The sequence below is a fragment of the Stegastes partitus genome, unplaced genomic scaffold, assembly GCF_000690725.1.
Source record: "Stegastes partitus isolate 25-593 unplaced genomic scaffold, Stegastes_partitus-1.0.2 Scaffold94, whole genome shotgun sequence".
In the NCBI taxonomy this organism is placed as follows: domain Eukaryota; kingdom Metazoa; phylum Chordata; class Actinopteri; family Pomacentridae; genus Stegastes; species Stegastes partitus.
In genome coordinates this window covers 105,045-123,154 of record NW_007577825.1, presented here as the reverse complement: position 1 = coordinate 123,154, position 18,110 = coordinate 105,045, and the positions used below count along the sequence as shown (strand labels likewise).

At 44.3% G+C, this 18,110-nt stretch overlaps 1 protein-coding gene across 1 annotated transcript in view; it reads right to left on the bottom strand.

Annotated features, from left to right (window-relative positions):
• The window catches only part of efna2a (ephrin-A2a), a 99,052-nt gene extending 84,416 nt beyond the window's left edge, over positions 1-14,636 (bottom strand). Inside the window, exon 1 of the mRNA XM_008277305.1 lies at positions 13,977-14,636. Within this exon, the coding sequence (XP_008275527.1) occupies positions 13,977-14,119 (143 nt within the window). The 5' untranslated portion in view covers positions 14,120-14,636. The remainder of the gene's footprint in view (positions 1-13,976) is intronic.
• Between the last annotated feature and the right edge of the window lie 3,474 nt (positions 14,637-18,110).

Here is an 18,110-nt window from a genome sequence, read left to right as displayed (position 1 = left end):
TGCTGGACCTAAATAGCCAAATAACCCACTGTTCATTTGCTGTGCTGGAATCGGGACATCCATTTTGATCCCCAAATATTCCCGCCCCGCCGCCACTGCCACTGATGCCGGATACAGTGCGGTGACCGCTGATGGCAGAAACGCCCGCTCACTGCTGCCCCGTCAGAACGAATACCCACCCACCACCACCGCACGGCACCCACAAATAGTCGGAATAGTCGTCATTAATTGGGGCCGAATATCCAGAGAACAGAAATTGCTATTCGGACCAGCCCTGTTGACGAATACCAATTTCTTGCCTTGGTAAGCCAACACATTTTTATTCCATTCTTATCCTTCAAATCACCATTATGACCACCATCATTGCATCATCATTAACATTAATATAATCAGCATTAAATGAAAACGTTAACTGTGCCCATCATCATCGCTGTCATCACCCTAATTTTCTTCATCAAAATTTTAATCACTACCGCTATGTTCCCTGCTGTTTTCATTATCCTTATCATCATCTTCATAAACATCATTAGCATTATCGCCATGATCAACGAATGATTTTGTTTGTGTAAATAAACACCAAAGAGCTGCTTTTTTTTTCTTCTTCTTCTTCTCTCTGAGCGTTTGACAGACTGGTGAAGAGAATACTAGCTGGTAACATACATTCTAAAAGCAGAAACTCATCAAACAGCATTTTAAATTAATCCGGAGGGAAAACAAACAGGCAGCTGGAATGATGGAGTACAATTGAGGTGTAGAGAGGCTCTGAAAATAGTTGCCCCTGCATGATTTTTGAGATCCTCCCCTCAGCCTGGTGGTTTTAAAATGCAGATGGCCAAAAACAACCTTTTGCAAAAGGTCTCTCGTCCCTGGGGCTGTCAGCATCCTCGACGACACCGGATGAACTATTACTACTGCATTATGGGGAATGGATGTTTACCTGTCCTGAATCTGTAATGTATTAGCTATGGAGTTTTAATTTATGTGTTTACCGGACCCGAGATGAGACTCAAGACAAATTTCCGGCCCGGATTAGACGACGATGACGGACGTTATCATCAACTCCTCTGTTGTCACCCTGATCCGTATGCTCATCATCGCTAATGCACATCAGTATCACCTCCATCATATCGCAGCGATCGATATCATCAGCGCGGTCATCATCACCTGCTCTCATCCGCTCCGTCTGGAGGCAGATCAGATTAGTGGCTGATTTTCTAATATACGGCCCTCCGAGTCTCGCTTAGAATTTGCTCAGGATTAGACCTGAGGTGAGGATTATAGTGCGGGTCAGAAGGAATATTGCTGCAGTCAGAAAAAATAAAAAAAATAAAAAGCCGAACCAGAAGGCGGCATATAAACGGACGCCTCGGAGAGTCGTACAGGAATCACGGGGCCGAGTTAGTTAGCAGCCTCAGCAGCACTGAGCAGAATTAAGTAGCGACAAAAATCACAAGTGCGCTGCAGCATCTGTTGGGCTCTGCCATATTATGCCCCATTAGCATAGTGTAAAATGAGGGGTTTGTTTACAGTGGCCCCATTCTGGATGAAACGAAGGTAGTGGGGCGTCCATACTTGGCTGGGAATTAGACGCTTTCTCCATGCCTTGTCTGATGGATTACAATGCAAATGACTCACTCGCTCCTTCTTTTGTTTGACTTTCCACTCCTACTGTTTGAAAGTCTACCGGGGATATTTTTGGACGAAGATGAAAAACTAGTTTTCATTATTGCTCCAACACATGCATGTGCGCGCACACAACGCCAGCCAACGGTCTCGTGACGCTATTCTCTTAGTCTGACAAGGAGGGAAAAAAATAACCCCGCAGATGATAAATACGCAGCCCCGGACATTTTTAAAAGACGAACGCGGTTGCCAAATTGTTTTGTTTAAAAAAAAACATCTTGGCGATTATGAGCTTGAAAGCTGTCGGGGTCGGCTCTTACAGTTTAGGCTCACCTGGCTATGATGCCAAGTGGAAAACAGGGAGGGGAGGAAACTCTCACAACACATCTTCCCTTTGTCTGTTTTAAATGGCAGCGTTCTCCTCCTAAAAGCCGTGTGTGCACCAGAGGGCACCTTTAACATTGGGTGAGGCGCCATGCTAAAGGCCAGTGTTTCCCCTGTAATACCAGCCCCTCCACGCTCACCCGCTGAGACCGTCCGACCGTGCGCTGATGGCTGCTTTCTTTTTCACTCCGGCGTGTTTGCTCGAGAAGTAATCTGTCTTTTCCTCCACCCAAATCTTTCCTCTGCGTCTCCTTTTCTTTTCTTTGACTCTCCTGCCTTTCACCACCAACTCTCATCTTCTTTATATTAAATGAAATGGCCTTGTCTTTGTTACACGCCCAACTTTTCGTCCTTCTTCATATTCATGCTCCGAGTGTCCCTTATCCTTCAAGAAGATCTCTTCGTTTCACTTTCTTTTTTTTTTTTTTTTTGTCTCTCAGGGCCGGTCCGAGGCGTAGCCAGACAGCAGTGTATGTGTTATTATCAGTCTCCAACTGGTCTATATGAAGACGGAGCAGAAGGAGTCCCATCAGAGTATCAGGCAGACAGAACTGAAAGAGTCCTATTCTTTCTCTCGGCTAACACAATCAGCACAACCAGCCGGGACCTGAGGAAAAGTATTAGAGGGGAGCAGAAACAAGGATGGAGCACGAATGACAATGCCTATTGTTTGCGATGTATTCAGTGCAGTCTGGCATCTTTCACATTCTGGGCTAGTATCTCCCCGTTTCGTCCTCCTTTATTCGAGCGTTCGGTCTTTCATCCTGTCGGCTGGCCGCCTGCTCTTCTTAAGGACCCACGGCTCCTTGACTTTCCCCACCTCCTGACTCGAACACTTTCGCTCTCTCTTCATTAAAACAACAACTCCTGGGATATCCCCGGGTTGTTTCGGAGCACTTACATCATCATCACCATCACTGCCACAGTCATTATCATCAACAAACCTCATTAGTGGGAAGGTAGCAACAGAAGCAGCAGCACTGCAGCGGAGATATCCTTACTCATTCTTTTCAACCTGCTCCTCTGCATGAACAATCAAACGCGGGGGGAAGTTAAGTAAACATTTCGTATCGCATTACTGATTCAGTGCCATGCTGCTGACATACTAAACAGATCATTACACTCCTATGGGCAGATCAAATGATGATGATATTTTCCAGTATGCGCTCGCGGGGAAGGATTGAAGATCTGAAAAAAGAAGAGCACCTTTCTGTGAAAAATGCACGGCAGAGGTCAGGTTTCATTTGCTCCGGGGGAATTTTTTATTTTTTTATTTTTTTTGATGAAATCTTCTTTAAAAAAGAAATCATTTCTAAGACAAGGATTATGATTCTAAGCCACTACCTTAATAAGAGAAAGAATAAAATCTTTAATCCTGAAGTGAAGGGAATATTTCGCCTCCACGGAGAGATATTTCTAAATCTAGTGCTGATTTTCACTTCTAATTGTTTCATGCACTGACAGCAGACTGCATGACACATGAGTGCCAGCGCAAATCAGCACAGGGCCCAGGGTTGCCACAGGCTTCCCGTGAAGAGGCGCTCACAGCGAGTGTCAGAAATGACAGCAGAATAGCAGAAACGGAAGGCATTATTAACCAAATTTAAAGATTATGTAACCAGTTTACCGAGCACAACACCAGCCACGGGCGTCGCTAATTCATGTGCTTTTCAAACGTAAAACGCAAATATATTTTAAATTGGGAGACGCAGATGTGACATTATGAACGATTAGCATCTGCTAATTAATTAAACATGATAATAAAATGCTCAACTCAGGCACCGTTCCAAGGAGATAAAACCGATGCATAAATAATATTCAACAAACCTCATGATTTATTGATTTTTTTGTTCATCGATTAATTGTTTTGACTATGAAATGACATAAAAAAAAAGTCATAAATAAAGCCGTCATTCCTGCCTAGAACATCTTCAAACAGGTTCTCTCTCAGCACACTTTGGCTCTCGCAGCAGAAAAAGCAAAAGGTGTAATTAATCACATTAATGATGCTGGTCCAGGGAGCCGGCGTGCACGGCGAGCCGAGCGCTGGAACACCTGAGTGAAATGCAGCCGTCATTAATATGATCAGCCACACCTGTCTTCAACTGCTGCTTGTTTTCTTTATCAGGAGATAAAGATGTCCGCTTTTCCATTATGTAAAAATGGAGAAACGCATCAGATTCCTATTTTGTAGAAGTTGGAAGCGATAAATGCTTTTTGATCTGCCCAACACTTTGGTCTTGACTGAAACAGCTCAACTACTTTTTGATGGATTGCCATGAAATTTTGGAATTCATGGATGAATCACGCTGACTTTGGCGATTCATTTACTTTAAAAGATGAAATACCTGTACCGCTAATGACATTGCTAACGGCCTCAGCGGTACTCGATGTGTAGTCAAGCCGCAACTCGGAGGATGAAAAATGAAGCCGATGCAGAAGTGCCAAAAGGCTGCGGTTCCTCAGACGGCCACTTGGAGTTGCCTCCAAAAGTGAGTAAACCCCCACAGACGCCCCCCATGTTAAAGTGCTCAACTTTAAAGCAGATATAATCCTGTTTACAGCCTCGTACAAAGAAAAGTTCTGGTCTCTATAGGTAATTTCCCTGTTTATAAAAAACTACATGTGTTGCACTTTTAAAGACTTCACCTGTTTAAACTGTATTGTATTAATTAGTTTGTTTTAAAGTTAGTTCAGGTGGTGACAGGTGGGTGCTGTTACAGGGCAGTCCTGGATTTACAGAGGTTTGCAAGTCCTGCCTCAGCTCCAACTCAATGCAAATTTTTGGATTAGCTCAGAGCCTTGATTGTACTATCTTGTGGATGTGCACATGGACAGCTGTGGATTTCATGGAAACACCACAGTCACTGGGCAGCCACAAGTTTTGGGTTGGTCACCAGCGTTTGAAGTGAGTTCTGCCTGACTCAAGCGAACTTAGAGATGTACGTCAACCAGACACGAGCAGGCCATCGTATAGTTACAAGCACACAACATATGTACCGGTAACCTGTCCACAGGGGCGTTTTTGGGATGGTAGGCTTCCCAGTTTTGGACACTTGATGGGCACATGACTAGGTAGTGTCAGGACAGATAACTGACTGATGTTCTCCAACAGGAAACCAATACAGGCCAACTACGCAAACATTGGCTACACCATATTGGACAAAGGCTTCAATCGTGGGCTCCTGGTTTTCAAATGGGACCGACATGGTGGCTCATTTGGAAACTTTTTCAAAAGGAAGACTGCTGAATCTGTCCTAATTTAGATCAACAACGGTTACGTTTCCAAGTTTTTGAGGAGTGTTCAGAGGCAGCGAGAGGCGGCTAGAAGCCCCTGAGTTGCATAAACTAGTTTCAACTTGTTGCAGCCAACGTGCCATCTTGAAACACATCATGAAGCTACCGAGATGCGATATACGGCGTAGACGAGGCATTCAAACAACAAATTCTGTCGACACTTACCACAACCTTAACAAGTCAGGCGTTCCCAAGGTGATATCAGCCCGAGCCACCACAGGAAACATCTCGGTGACGTCAATGTGTTTAGTGTAAATTAGCAAATGTAAGCATGCTGCTATGCTAAACCAACACGGTGACCTTGGTATTTGCACCATATCTGCTGAGCGTGAGAACGTTAGGTTTGTCATTTAAGCATGTCGGCGTGCTGTGCCAACATCAAAAATTCTCCCGTGCAGGTAATGAGATGTGTCAGACGTGTCACATCCTTATTCTGCATGTTTTCTTTCAATCGGCCGAGATTATTAAAATCCAGAAAATACATTTTTCATTCAACAGACAGAAAATAACAGCCATGTCATTAGAAATCACACCTTCGCGCTGAGACTAACTGCACTGGTGGCAAACATTTAACATCAGCAGACACACTGTTCCACTCCGACGCCCCTGAATATTTAGATGACCTCCTCCTGCCAATCACTGTATTGAATGTGCTGATGACTAAGATCCGCTACACTAGATCTTGTTATGTAACTGTGTCTCTCCTGCTGAGCCGGGAGAAATAATCTGTGAGGTAGGAGCCCCGACTTTAATTACTCCAAGTATCATTTTTAGCTTGAGCCATGAGGATATGGATTCCACAGATGACTCTTGAGGCAGGTTTCGCTCCACATAAACCTTAGCGGTGCTGACATTTTAAACAGGCGCACACACACACACACACAGAGCCTAACCCTGTGTGTATAGGATGTCATGTAGGTCACGGCAAGAACATGGGAACTGATGTAGTGCAGCTTTATGTATAGAAAGAAGTTGCCCGAGGCGCTGTGGACAGTGCAGGGTCCTGTACAAGAAAAAACATGCAAACCACATCCCAAGTGGGGATGCGAGGGGAGGGGCGGGAAGGGAGAGAGAAGTCGTGATACAAGACAGAGGAGATAAGAGAGAGTGGAAGATGAGAGCTTCACGGGGACACACAAAGACAGAGGGGAAGAAAGGGAGGGGAAAAGATGGAGGGAAAGAGAGGTGGAGGAGTGGGTGGCGGTGGTGGTGGCAGTGGAAGATGGATTTAACCCAAGGGCAGGTTTGAGTCTGACAAACTGTCAGTAACTGAGCGGGGGTGACTACAAGTCTACATGTAAATTGGATGCAAATCTGTGTGTGTGTGTGTGCGCGTCTGTATGTGTGTGGTAAGGCTGAGGAAGTGCTAGTGACTACACATATCACTGGGCGCCACGGGGGACACGACGGAAAGACAGTGTGTGTGGGTTTATGTGCAAGGACGGGGTGTTTGTTAGCCGTGCATGCATTTGAAACTTTCTGTGTGCGGTACATATATATATATGTATATGTGAGTGCATATAAGACACTTCTTCCTCAAAGGCTGTGTGGGTGCATGTGTTTGCGTGTCTCCAAGGAGATGGATTCTGTCCCATAGAACGAGAGCGTCGTCAACCATCAGCGCTTCTCACTGACACGGAGTTCCTCAAAGACACAGAGATGAAGAGAGAGGAGAGAGCAGAGAACAAAGAAGAGAAGGAAAAGAAAGTCTTTTGAAGGATAAACCATGGGATTAGATAAGGTGCTCCTTCTGGACCATTGAGCCGGTGTATGTGTGTGTGTCTGAGTGTGTGGAGGAGAGCCCATTGCTCTGAGCACATTAGCTGCTTGGGGTGAACAAAGCCCCTCACCTGCAAGCTTTAGAACGTGGGCCTGAGAGGAGGAGGTTGGGGGGGGGTCGGTGTTTGTGTGTTTGCACGTGCACGATTGTGTGCACGCCAAAAAAAAAAGAAAAGGGATGGGTTTCTGTTGAATAGAGTCTGTGTGCATGTGTGTCCCATATCTAGCTTGTGCATGTGCGTGGGTGGATGTGTGTGTGTGTAGCGAGTAAATAGAAAAATAGGGGGCTGCCTAACCTTGTATTCAATGGACAGCCATTCTGCTGATTATGTGTGTGAATTTGTGACCTAAATCTTGCTGCCACTGCTGGTGCATGTGTGTGTTCCTCATGTATTCCTTCCTGCATGTGCCATAAATCCCTTTATGTGGGTCTGGGAGATTTCCAGATGCTGCTCTAATGTCGCAGTATTGTTGTGATAATTTGTGTTACGGTACTTTGCTACCGTGTGGCAATCTCATCACAACGGGGGGGGGGGAAGGGTGGACAACACTCGGAGTGTGTGCGAAGCGAGCGCGGCTCCCCCGCCATGACCAAAAGTGGCCGGAGCTGTTTGAATTGGATTATCTCATACATTTTCTATTATCCGGCAGGACCTTGAAAGAGATAGGCCTCTGCTGAGAGTCAGAGCAATGGATTCTTTTTTTTAAAGGGTTTGGCCAATTTGTAGCTTGCCTCCTCTCTCAAGTAGGAACATTTGTTTAACTCGGTTTATTTATCTTGACTTATCCAGGTTAGTCTTGTTGAGATCAAGGCGCTCCCGAACAGACCAGGCCAATATTACTGGCAGCACAATTAATTAGCAGGTGGAAAAACAATTAAAAAGTCTCAGTGTGGATGGTGATTAATCTCAGAGAAGCATGTGAGGGAAAAGTAGAGCAAGCAAGAGTGAAGTAAACAGAGAGGAAGTGGACAGCCATTCATCGAAACAACTAAAAAAAAACTATTAGTGGGAAAACGATGTCGGAAGAGTTTCCTTTATGGCCAAAAGGAAATCTCGCTTCTTAAAGGGTCAGTTCACACAAATGACAAAAACCATTTAGTGGTGCTTTGCAGTGCAATTTTCATGAAGCGATTCCTCAAAAAGTTTACACGGGGACAACTTCATTTAAAGTGGGTTCTATTTTTTTTCCTCCATGTCATTGTCTCTGCTTTTGAATTTTTTGAATTTATTTTTTTTAATGATCCAAGCACCACAGATGACATTAACCCCATTCCTTTTTTCAAAAATAGAAACAGATATCTAAAAACACGAGCACATAAAACCCAAACTATCTCCTCCGCTAGACACACAAACCAATGCCAGAAGTCGATTTTATCATAACTTTTTTTTTGCCTTTATTCGACTGGACAGTAAAGAGTGAGACATGAAAGTGGGGAGAAGAATGCAGCAAACAGTCATGGGCTGGATTCAAACCCATGACCGATGCGTCGGGGATTATAACCCCTGTACATGGGTCGGCAGCTCAACCACATAGCGGCAGCCCGATTTTATCATGATTTAAATGAAGTCACCACATTTTATTAAAGTGCTACATCCACTAGTGAAACAGGGAACATGTGATACCTGGCAACGAGTTTGGCATCAATTTGTGCAGCTAACATGACAGCAATGAAACTTTTTGCAAAGTGAAGTTACACTGACTGCTCATCCAATCAGAAACCTGCACTGACAACAGAAACAAGCACACACAACACATATTATCATCTTCATGGCGAAGGCATTCACACACACACCCAGTTGATAAAACAGTCCAACATGCTCTGTCTTGTTTTTGGTCTCCACCAACTCCTGAGGGAAGCATCTGGCTGTTTAGCTGCTAAATGCTTCAACTCTCATCAAATAACTTTGTCTGTTTGCAGTTAGATGCTGGAGAACAGTGTGTTTTGGCTAAAAGCAGCTGCAGCAGCACCACCAGAGTACACTGATAAGATATACGATTACATTCGATGTACCTCGGAGGTGAGAAGTTAGACGCTGAAATTACACCATGTTCACCCTTCATGCACAAAGAGGGGGAGTAAAGTCACAGCGATTTGGTTTTTTACTTGCGCACTGACAACAAACGCTCATTAACAGTCACATAATTCACTTAACTGAAGAAAGAGAAGAGTGTTTAAAGTGTGAAAGGCATTTTGTATAAAATTTTACACATTTTCTAAAAAAGAAACTCCTGTCAGTAGAGATATTTGGGGCAATTATGCAAAGCACGCAAGTAAAGTTTGTGAAACTTTACCAGAGTTACTAACTTTATATTCTCTTTGTTTTGTTGGCCCAGTCTGAGATTTCCCAGTTTCCATCAAATGCAGCATAAAAACAGTAAGTTTGCAGACTGTAAAACTAAAACAATGAGGGAAAAATGCTCCATAGAGATGAGGAGAAGCTGTCAAACACATGCAGTCGTGTGTTCTGTTGTTATTATAATGCTGATGATAGATTAGATTTAAAGTTTAAGATGGGTTTAATCTGCTTCACTGATTAATCACGTAATTGTAAAAGACACACAAAACATCCAGGTAACAGAGAAAAGGTGGCGCTCGGAGCAGCTAGAAGAGCAGGTATAAACAAAAGTGACACTGCAGTGATTTGTCAGTCAATGCGCAGAGAGTTAATGCTGCACCACAGACTTGATTATCAGTTCGACAAATTCCAAGTCAATACATGTGACCTTGGAGAGAACGCCCCTTTCAAGAGGTTTAGCTGTGAGCAAACTTTTGATGAACACAAGACGAGGCGACGCACAATGCAAGCTGCGCGCTTGATGCTGTGCGATCAATTAAGACACACAGCTGTTCATTTTCCCAGCTGTTTGTGTCATTTCACTGCCTCAGACAATAGCTGCTGTTTGGATGTGATGCATTACTTTTGCATTCATTCTGAGCCTCTCATCAGTTACTGGCGACTAAATCATCATCTGGTGTGTTAACAGGTGAAGAGGAAGAACTTTTAGAGATACCTGCGCTGGGATTCAACCACAGCAAATGCATCAAGTAAAGGAAATTATATATAGGTTCTATCTTTTTCTAAGCGAATCATGCTACAGTGCTGGTGTAGGTTCTGGGTCCAGCAGGGAAGCGCACTGACATTTTGAGGGGATCTAACCTGTAAAAAGGTTACCCCTCAGTTGGAATGGTGTAAAACAAAAAGTGTAGATTTCAAGGGCAAATGCAGAAGATACATCCCCCTCAATATTCACATCACTTGCATTAATCTGCTCCAATAAAACCAAACATGAAGCAGAGAGCTGCTACATCATTATTCATAGACACAACACAATAGAAATGCATGCAGAGAAGGCACAAAAAAAGTCACTAAGCTGCAGGAAGTTAAGTCAAATGTTGAAGCTGTAAATTGTTCGAAATTGTAGACTTTAATGACATTTTAAAAATGGTGCACTGTCAGAGGAAGTCGACACCTTATTGCAGATAGAGCTACATTTAAATCAAATCAGACAGCATTAGGAGTCTTGAGCGTAACGCTGCCATCTATTCATTTATTTCTTAAAGACGTCTTCCTGTGATCACATTGTTTCAACACAGCACAATAGTCCTCCGTTTATTTACTTGCTCCAGACAGCAGGCTGAACTTTGGGAAGAAAAAAAAAACAATTCTTAAGGCAAAAAAAAGGCCACAGTATTCAAGCTCCAAGCATGAATTCTAGATGAAAATTATAATGCAGATTTAGAAAATTTGGATATTTAATATGCTTCACTTCCACAGTTTTTCTCTCTTTCTTTTTACTTTTATAGAAACTTTCTCACACTCACAGCCTCGTCTCTGCCTGTCTGCCGTGTCTCCGGTTGAGCTTCATCTTAAACTAAATTATCTGAATCAAGAACATCTTGTCCACAGCGTTTTCCATTTTAAATCGCTCGGGACTTGTAGAATTGCTTTTTAAAATAATTTCAATTCTGAATGTCGGACTGAAAAAAAAATCAACTTTCATCTCTTACTGCAAACGTACAAATTAAAAAAATACACCAAGACAACTGGGCACGTTGGTGTGGTCTTTTGAATTCTCATGGATGTGATGTTGAAAATAGCTTGGCTCAGTGATTCCCGGTGAAGCCAAATAAATTAAACTGGAGCAGGACACATCCAGTTCTGTGTGCAAAAAAAAAAAAATGTACTAAAGCACAGAGCAAATTCAACATATCAGATTTGATCATCATATTTTGCGACCGTGCTATCCGACATTCCACAATAGTGCTAAGAAGTATTTTACTCAGTCCCCAGGCTCTGAAATGAAGCTTTTAGGCTTCGACCCCTAAAGAAAAATGTTAACAGATGGAACTCATTCACAATACGATGCACAGATATTTCATATTTATAATGCTTCACCTGCTGGTTGCCTGAATCCACCTCCGCAAAGCCCCTCAGCTTCTTTCATGCCAGCTAGCTAGCAAAGACTGCTTAACAAAATATATATTGCATGAAATAAATAATGTTGCAAAAAAAGCCAATAATAAAACTCTGCCGGCTTTTTGCTACCTGAACCAGCTCACTTCCTACAAACACACATCCTCCCTGCAGCGCTCCACGCAGCCACAACAGCACAAATAAAACATTTCTTTCCCTCCAGAGGCGCAGCTCAGCCAAAGACGGCAAATGGACAACTTTAGCCCGGCGCCGTGCGCGTCATTGGGCTTGAGTTCATCACTCCTACCTTGACGAACTCGCTAGATGAAGATGGATATGTTTTCAGCTGGATTTATCGATCCCCCACGCTTTCGTGTCATCACTTCCTGGTTTCTCTCTGACATGTGACCAAGTAAGCCAATCAGGAGTTAGGAGGGGCAACAGGTACGAAATGTGGAAAAACAACACAGGTGGGCTTAAATTTGTCACCGATGTCGCATAAAACAGACGCCATTTTTCTGCTAAATGACGACTTTAACTTTTGATGACTGGCAATTATATTTTATGATAATATTTCTGTGCCTTTACTTGAGTCAGATTTATAATGTAGGACTTTTACTTGCAATATTCTTGTCCTGCTGCCCACTTCTGTAATTTGGAGAATTATTTCCAATCACCTTCATGTGCAAATCCTGAACTCTTTTCACAGATTTGATCACCTGATTGTCTGCTCTTGTGTCCTACCTCGTTCTATAATGTTACACCAGCCATCCATCACTGCCTGAGCACAATGTCACCGTTACCAGAACGTTGTCAATAAAAACTCAAGTTATACAAAAAAAATAAAAAATCCCTGACAAAACAAATATAAAAATAGAATTCTCCTATGAATTTTACATGAGCTGGGATTATTTTAGTCTCAGTATCCTCAGCTGTTTTTGCTGGTTTTTGAGCGTCTCATAAAACTCGCTGTAATCCTCAAAGTTTAGAAAAACAGAATCAGCTTTAGATGAAAGCTGAGGGGATGAGCCTTGTCGGTGGACGGCCTTTTAAAAAGTGCAGTGGGACATACCTGTGCAGGAGGAAAGAAAAAAAAAAGAGCAGCGACAGTGGCAGGAGTGTAACAGGAGGGGAACCAACCTCACCAGGGCTCCAGAGCCTAGATTCATTGCTTTAGTAGCAATGCATTTTTGATGTACCTCCCCCCCTTCCCTCGACTCCTCTTTTTTTTTTTTTTTTCCTGCTCCAACTTCTCTTGTGCGACCCTGACGGAATAACAGCGCCCCCAGCAAGCGTCCATATAGCTTAAATTTACCCTGTGACGTTTGCAATGTGTAGGTGTTTGTGTGTGTGTGATGGAGTGTGTGTTTGTGAGGAAGGAAGGCAGCACAGTGAGTGAGACGAGAAAGAAAGACAGAAAAGGAGAAGGAGACATCGAGAAAGGGAGAAAATGTTCCCCCTTGCCTGTTAAATATTTGAGAAGCCTTCTGTGGAACAGTGATGCAGTCAGAGACGGGCCTGTTAGCTCTCTCTCCCTGTATGTATGTGTGTGTTTGGTTGTTGCAGAGAGCGAGAGAGAGAGAGTTTGGACTAATTCAGCCGTGAGCGAGTGAGAGGGAGCACTTTCACTGTTTATTTATCTACCTGGGAGAAAGAGGGAAGAGGAGGAGGAGGAGGAGGAGAAGAAGAGGAGGAAGGGTTGAAGAGGGGGAAAGAAAGAGAGAGAGAGAGAGGCTGGCCAGGTTGTCACAAACCATTAGACAGACGGACCTGGTGTGCTCTGCCCCATGTCAATGAGAAGAGAGGCCCGGCTAAAGACAAGCCGTGTTTGTGTGTTTTTGTGAGTCTTAATGCAGCCTTGTGTGTGTGTTTATTTATGCATGTGTTTTGGATTTTTTTTTTTTTTTTGCACAAGCGCTGGAATTGACAGAGAAATAATGTGGGATTGTGTCGACTGGCACAAGACCCTGAAATTAGCTGAGAGAAAGGTGAAAGCAGTGTGTGTGTGTGTGTGTGTGTGTGTGTGTGTGTGTGTGTGTGTGTGTGTGTGTGTGTGTGTGTGTGAGAGAGAGAGAGAGAGAGAGAAAGGAGTAAATCTCTAGACACTGATGAGAAGAGGAGGCAGGATGCCCTTATTGTTTAAGACAAAAGAAGCTCCTCATCCCACCCAATAAAATATCCAGCAGTGTGCATGCACAGGCGCACACACACTTCTTCCATTTGTGTGTGTGTGCATGTGTGTGTTGCTTGCTCATTGCAAAAACATTAATATTGCAGTTTTCAGCCAAAACACTCCTGAAACATTAATACAGCCTGATGTGATCAGACGTGAAAAACAGATCTGTGCACTTCCTTCAACATTTCAATATTCAGCTGCATCCTGCTGTTGTTTTCTGACTATTTTGAGAGACTAGATAAACAATGTTTCATACACACATTGACATTTTCAGGCCCCGGACTCCCACTAAAACTCACTTGGGGTTGGAGCTGTTCCAGTAAACAGCGTGTCTGTCAAATATGATCTTCTCCTCTGCCCACACGGACACCCAGGACAGGATGGTCAGCACCACCACCTCCATCACACACCTCTGCCCGAGCTGGCACAACATCATAGACATCCAGGGGAGGGGAGAAGAGTCTTTCTTTCTAACTGTGATCAGGCTTTCAGTGCGCCGCCGCCGCCGCTGCTGCTGCTGCTGCAGAAATCCTCTCTAGATCATCAATGTCCGTCTGCGCGTCTTTGGACAAATCGTGTCGGCGGTTCATGGATCGTTAACTGCGCTCGATGCTCGAAGTTCCGATAACCCTCCGGAGGTGTTTCAAGTCATGCTGGAGGTTTGAAAATCACTCTCAAACTTCGTCAGTCGCGGGGGGAAAAAAATTAAAAAATCACATGTTATTTACAAACACGTCGTCGGCGGGATGCTGCCGGTGCGTCTCCTCTGCAAGGTCCGAAACTTTTCTCCCATTACGCGCCGCCACCTGGATTAAATCCCCGTCTTTCTCTCCAGGCAAAAAAGAAATAAATCACACTCCAGATTCACCCGAGGTTTGTAATTCTATCTGCGGTGCGGTTGCTCATCTGCAGACACGAGACAACGTCAAAACCGGCCGTCATATTTGTTTCCCCCAGATTTGCACCCAGCCGGGCTTTGTTCCGCTCCTTCCTCAGCGCAAATCTCCTCCAGAGAAAAAAAAAGAAAAGAAAAAAAAATGCGTCCACTTGACCTTTTTTTCCTCTTATTGCAGTTCAATGAAAATACATCCCACACAGCACAACGCGCTCCTTTTCGTTATTTTTATGCTCAAAGTTGACGCGCAATAACAACTGCGAGACGGGAGCATCCTCCTCCTGCTCCTCACGGCGGCCACAAGCTCTTTACAGCATCTCAACTTGGTGATCCCTCCGCTGCCACTGGGCTCCGATCCAATGTGACTCCTGGTTTCGCTTGTGCGCCTTCACTTTTTTTTTTTCCTCTCCCCCCCTCTCTCTCTCCTCTCCTGTGCGTCGTCAACGCGCGTCCGGCCACAAGGAGCCGCCGTCGATGATCGCAGCTTGAATCCCCAACATTGCTCCCAACGTGCAACCTGCACCTATGGCGGCAACATCACTCACCGGCACCCCTGATTCGGTGTAAGTAAACCACCCCCCCACCCCCACCCAACCTTCTCTCCAATCTCGCTCTCTCTCTCTCTTTCTGCGCGGGCGGGGTGTGTAAGCCGTGCCGTGCCGCGCTCCCTCTGGGGACTCGGGGCTGGCTGACTCACTGCGCCCTGCCGAACCGGTGATGTATGGAGGAAAAGTCTCTTAAACACCCAATTCGAGCGAGTTAACTGACTTTTTTAAGTGTGAGATTTTACGCAATTGACACACTGTGGTGCGCCAGAGAGGAGGAAATCGCAGCCTGAACTCTTTGCGCTTTGTTCCATCCGCCATCTGTTTGACTGAAGGCTGTTTATTCTCATCGCATCTGGGCATGTAAAGCGCCCGTGAAAGTTCACTATCTGTTTGAAAGCTGCGGCCCTGATGGATGGGGGCTCGGGGAGAGAGAGAGGAAAAGAGGGCGTCTGATGGATCGCTGGAACAGTGGAGTCATTTTCCATCAGTGTCCATTAGGCCCAAATGGCAAGCGGAGGCAGCACCGAGTCTAAAACCCTGTGAGCCATAAACCTCCAGATAGCTGTGTGTGTCTGACAGAGCGCTGCCACCCCTGCTGCCTCTGGCCTCCAATGCACAAAACATATCCATCTTAGGTGTTTTTCCTTTTTTTTCTCCCTCTAGTCTGGGGGGCCTCAGCAGAAGGAGGACCCTTTTGCTTTATGTGTCGATATCTTGTGCAGAATGAGCTCCAGTTGAGGATCAATCCACTCTCCACCAGATGAGAATTGATTCAAGGGAGAGAAAAAATTTGCATTCAAAATGAGAAGAAACAGGATTTAGAAGTAAAAGGCGTTTCTGCGACTATTTCAGGGTCCCTTACAAAAACAAAAGACACCCAAATGGCTCGTCCCCTCCAACCTAATAGGCCGTGTTATCATCTTAAACCCAACCGTTTCTTCAGCTCCATCTTTCACATCTTACTGTGCCTCTGGTTGGATCCTTTATGCAAAGTGGCCTACTTTTTTTTTTTTTTTTGCTCTGCCCCTGCTCTGCCTGCAAAGTAATGCCTATAATTTTGGCTGTTGCGAATTCAGACAGGGAGAGAACCCATACACCCCCCATAACCCAAATACAGCTGCATGTTGTCCGCCTCTGTGGATGAATTATTCAACATCTGTCTGAGGCGTGCATATGTAAACAGGTGGATAGTCTCCTGATGGCTTTTTTAAGGAGAGCCACTATAGAGCGAAGACATCCTTCACCCTCAGACTTCTTCTCCCCCCCTCTGCTGTGTCACTCTGAAAGTGAGTCTAAAGCTCATGTAAGCCTGCGCAGACTAAACAGCGTTGGGAGGATTCGGATATGAAGGCCTCTTAAGTGATCCTAAATCTAAAAGAATGTGGGCCAGAGAGTCAGCGTATGGGATGCAGGTCTCCTTAAAAGGGTGTTAAATCCCACAATTTATAGCCGGCTGAGTCTGTGATTGCGCTGCAGTTTAATTCTCATATGAATACCATAAATTATACACGTGAATAATGTGGCAGACTAGAAACAGATGAATGTGCGAGGTGTTGACTCACAAAGCCGACTTTCACATCCAGCCAACTTTCAAGTCGCACACATGAGACGTTCAGATTTTTTCCCTCTCAGGGATTGAATTTGTCACAAATTATATACAGAACAGCGTCTTGAACCATTCGTCTCTCCAGTGATTAACCACCAGGTTTGTATTTGTGTGTGGCCTTGGTGTTTGCTAGTATTTGCTTGATTAGAGGCCGCAGGACTAATGTAAATAAATGTTGCCAGATGTGGTTGGATTACTCCCCCCCACATGGTTCCACTTAGTCCTTGTCCGCGCTGGTGCCGGACAAAGCCAAGAACATCCCAAGGGTCTGAATTCAGCAAACAAAACAGCGAGGAGATTGAGTCCGGTTACACGAATGACACATTGAACAAGTTAAAAGTGCAAACGCTGTAACGTTTTCCGATGTTTTGGACAGCCTCGGGTACATGTGGCTGCTTCCAAGGTGTCGAGTGACTTGTGCATCAGAGCGAGTTTGGAAAATATTTGCCTTTTTCTGCTGCAGCGCTTGCCAATTTCTTAAATACGCCCTGACAGATTAAAATTACATTAAAGCACCATATTTTGTGAGCCAGTAAGTTGAATTTGAGAACCTAAAAACATCACAAATCTATGTTTGGATCATCTTACTTTGAGTTAGCCTTCCACCCAATTATGCAATCTCTTTGCATTTCAATATATTCCAAAGAGGATTCAGTGCAGACTGCTCTCTGCCCTAAATTACTCTTGGTGCAGAGTGAAATAGTACGATGCTGCAAAGTAAACAACGGTCTGAGGTATCAAAGCGGCATCAAAGCATCAAGTTCCTGCCATGGAGTTCCCTGACTGGCAGGGATTCACTGAACACTAGCAAAGACAGTTTTTTTTTAAAGAAAGAAAGAAAGCTACCTGAACATGAAATGTCAAGAGACTGGTTGGAATTCTTGGCAAACGTGTTACAAAGACATAAAGGTTGTAGCACCTTCTTTTAGCATCCTAAAAACATATTTCTTAACATTTCCATCAACGGTATCTTGGGATTAGTATCTCTTCTGCACTACGACCTTCAAGACTCGCTTTCCTATGCAAAGTAATTACACAAGGAAAGAACCAGAGCTGTGGAATTTAAACCCAGCTGGAGCTTGCTATATTTAAGATCACACTCCACGAGCTACTGGATTTATACAACAAAATCCAGCTCCTCTCAGCGACAAATACAGACACCACTGGGCTCCATTCTCCTTTCTCTCTCATTTGTCCCCCTCTCGAAAGGGAAAGAAGATCTGAGGTTAATCCTCTCCACCGCTCTGTAAGGAAGTCGAAGAAGAAAAAACTGGTATAATGCCAGAAAGCCCAGGGAAGCACTTGAGATTAAGCCACTAACTATTGACATTGTGTGAGTGGCAGGTAAAGTCACCTCTGCTCAGCAACCTTTGATCGCCACCAG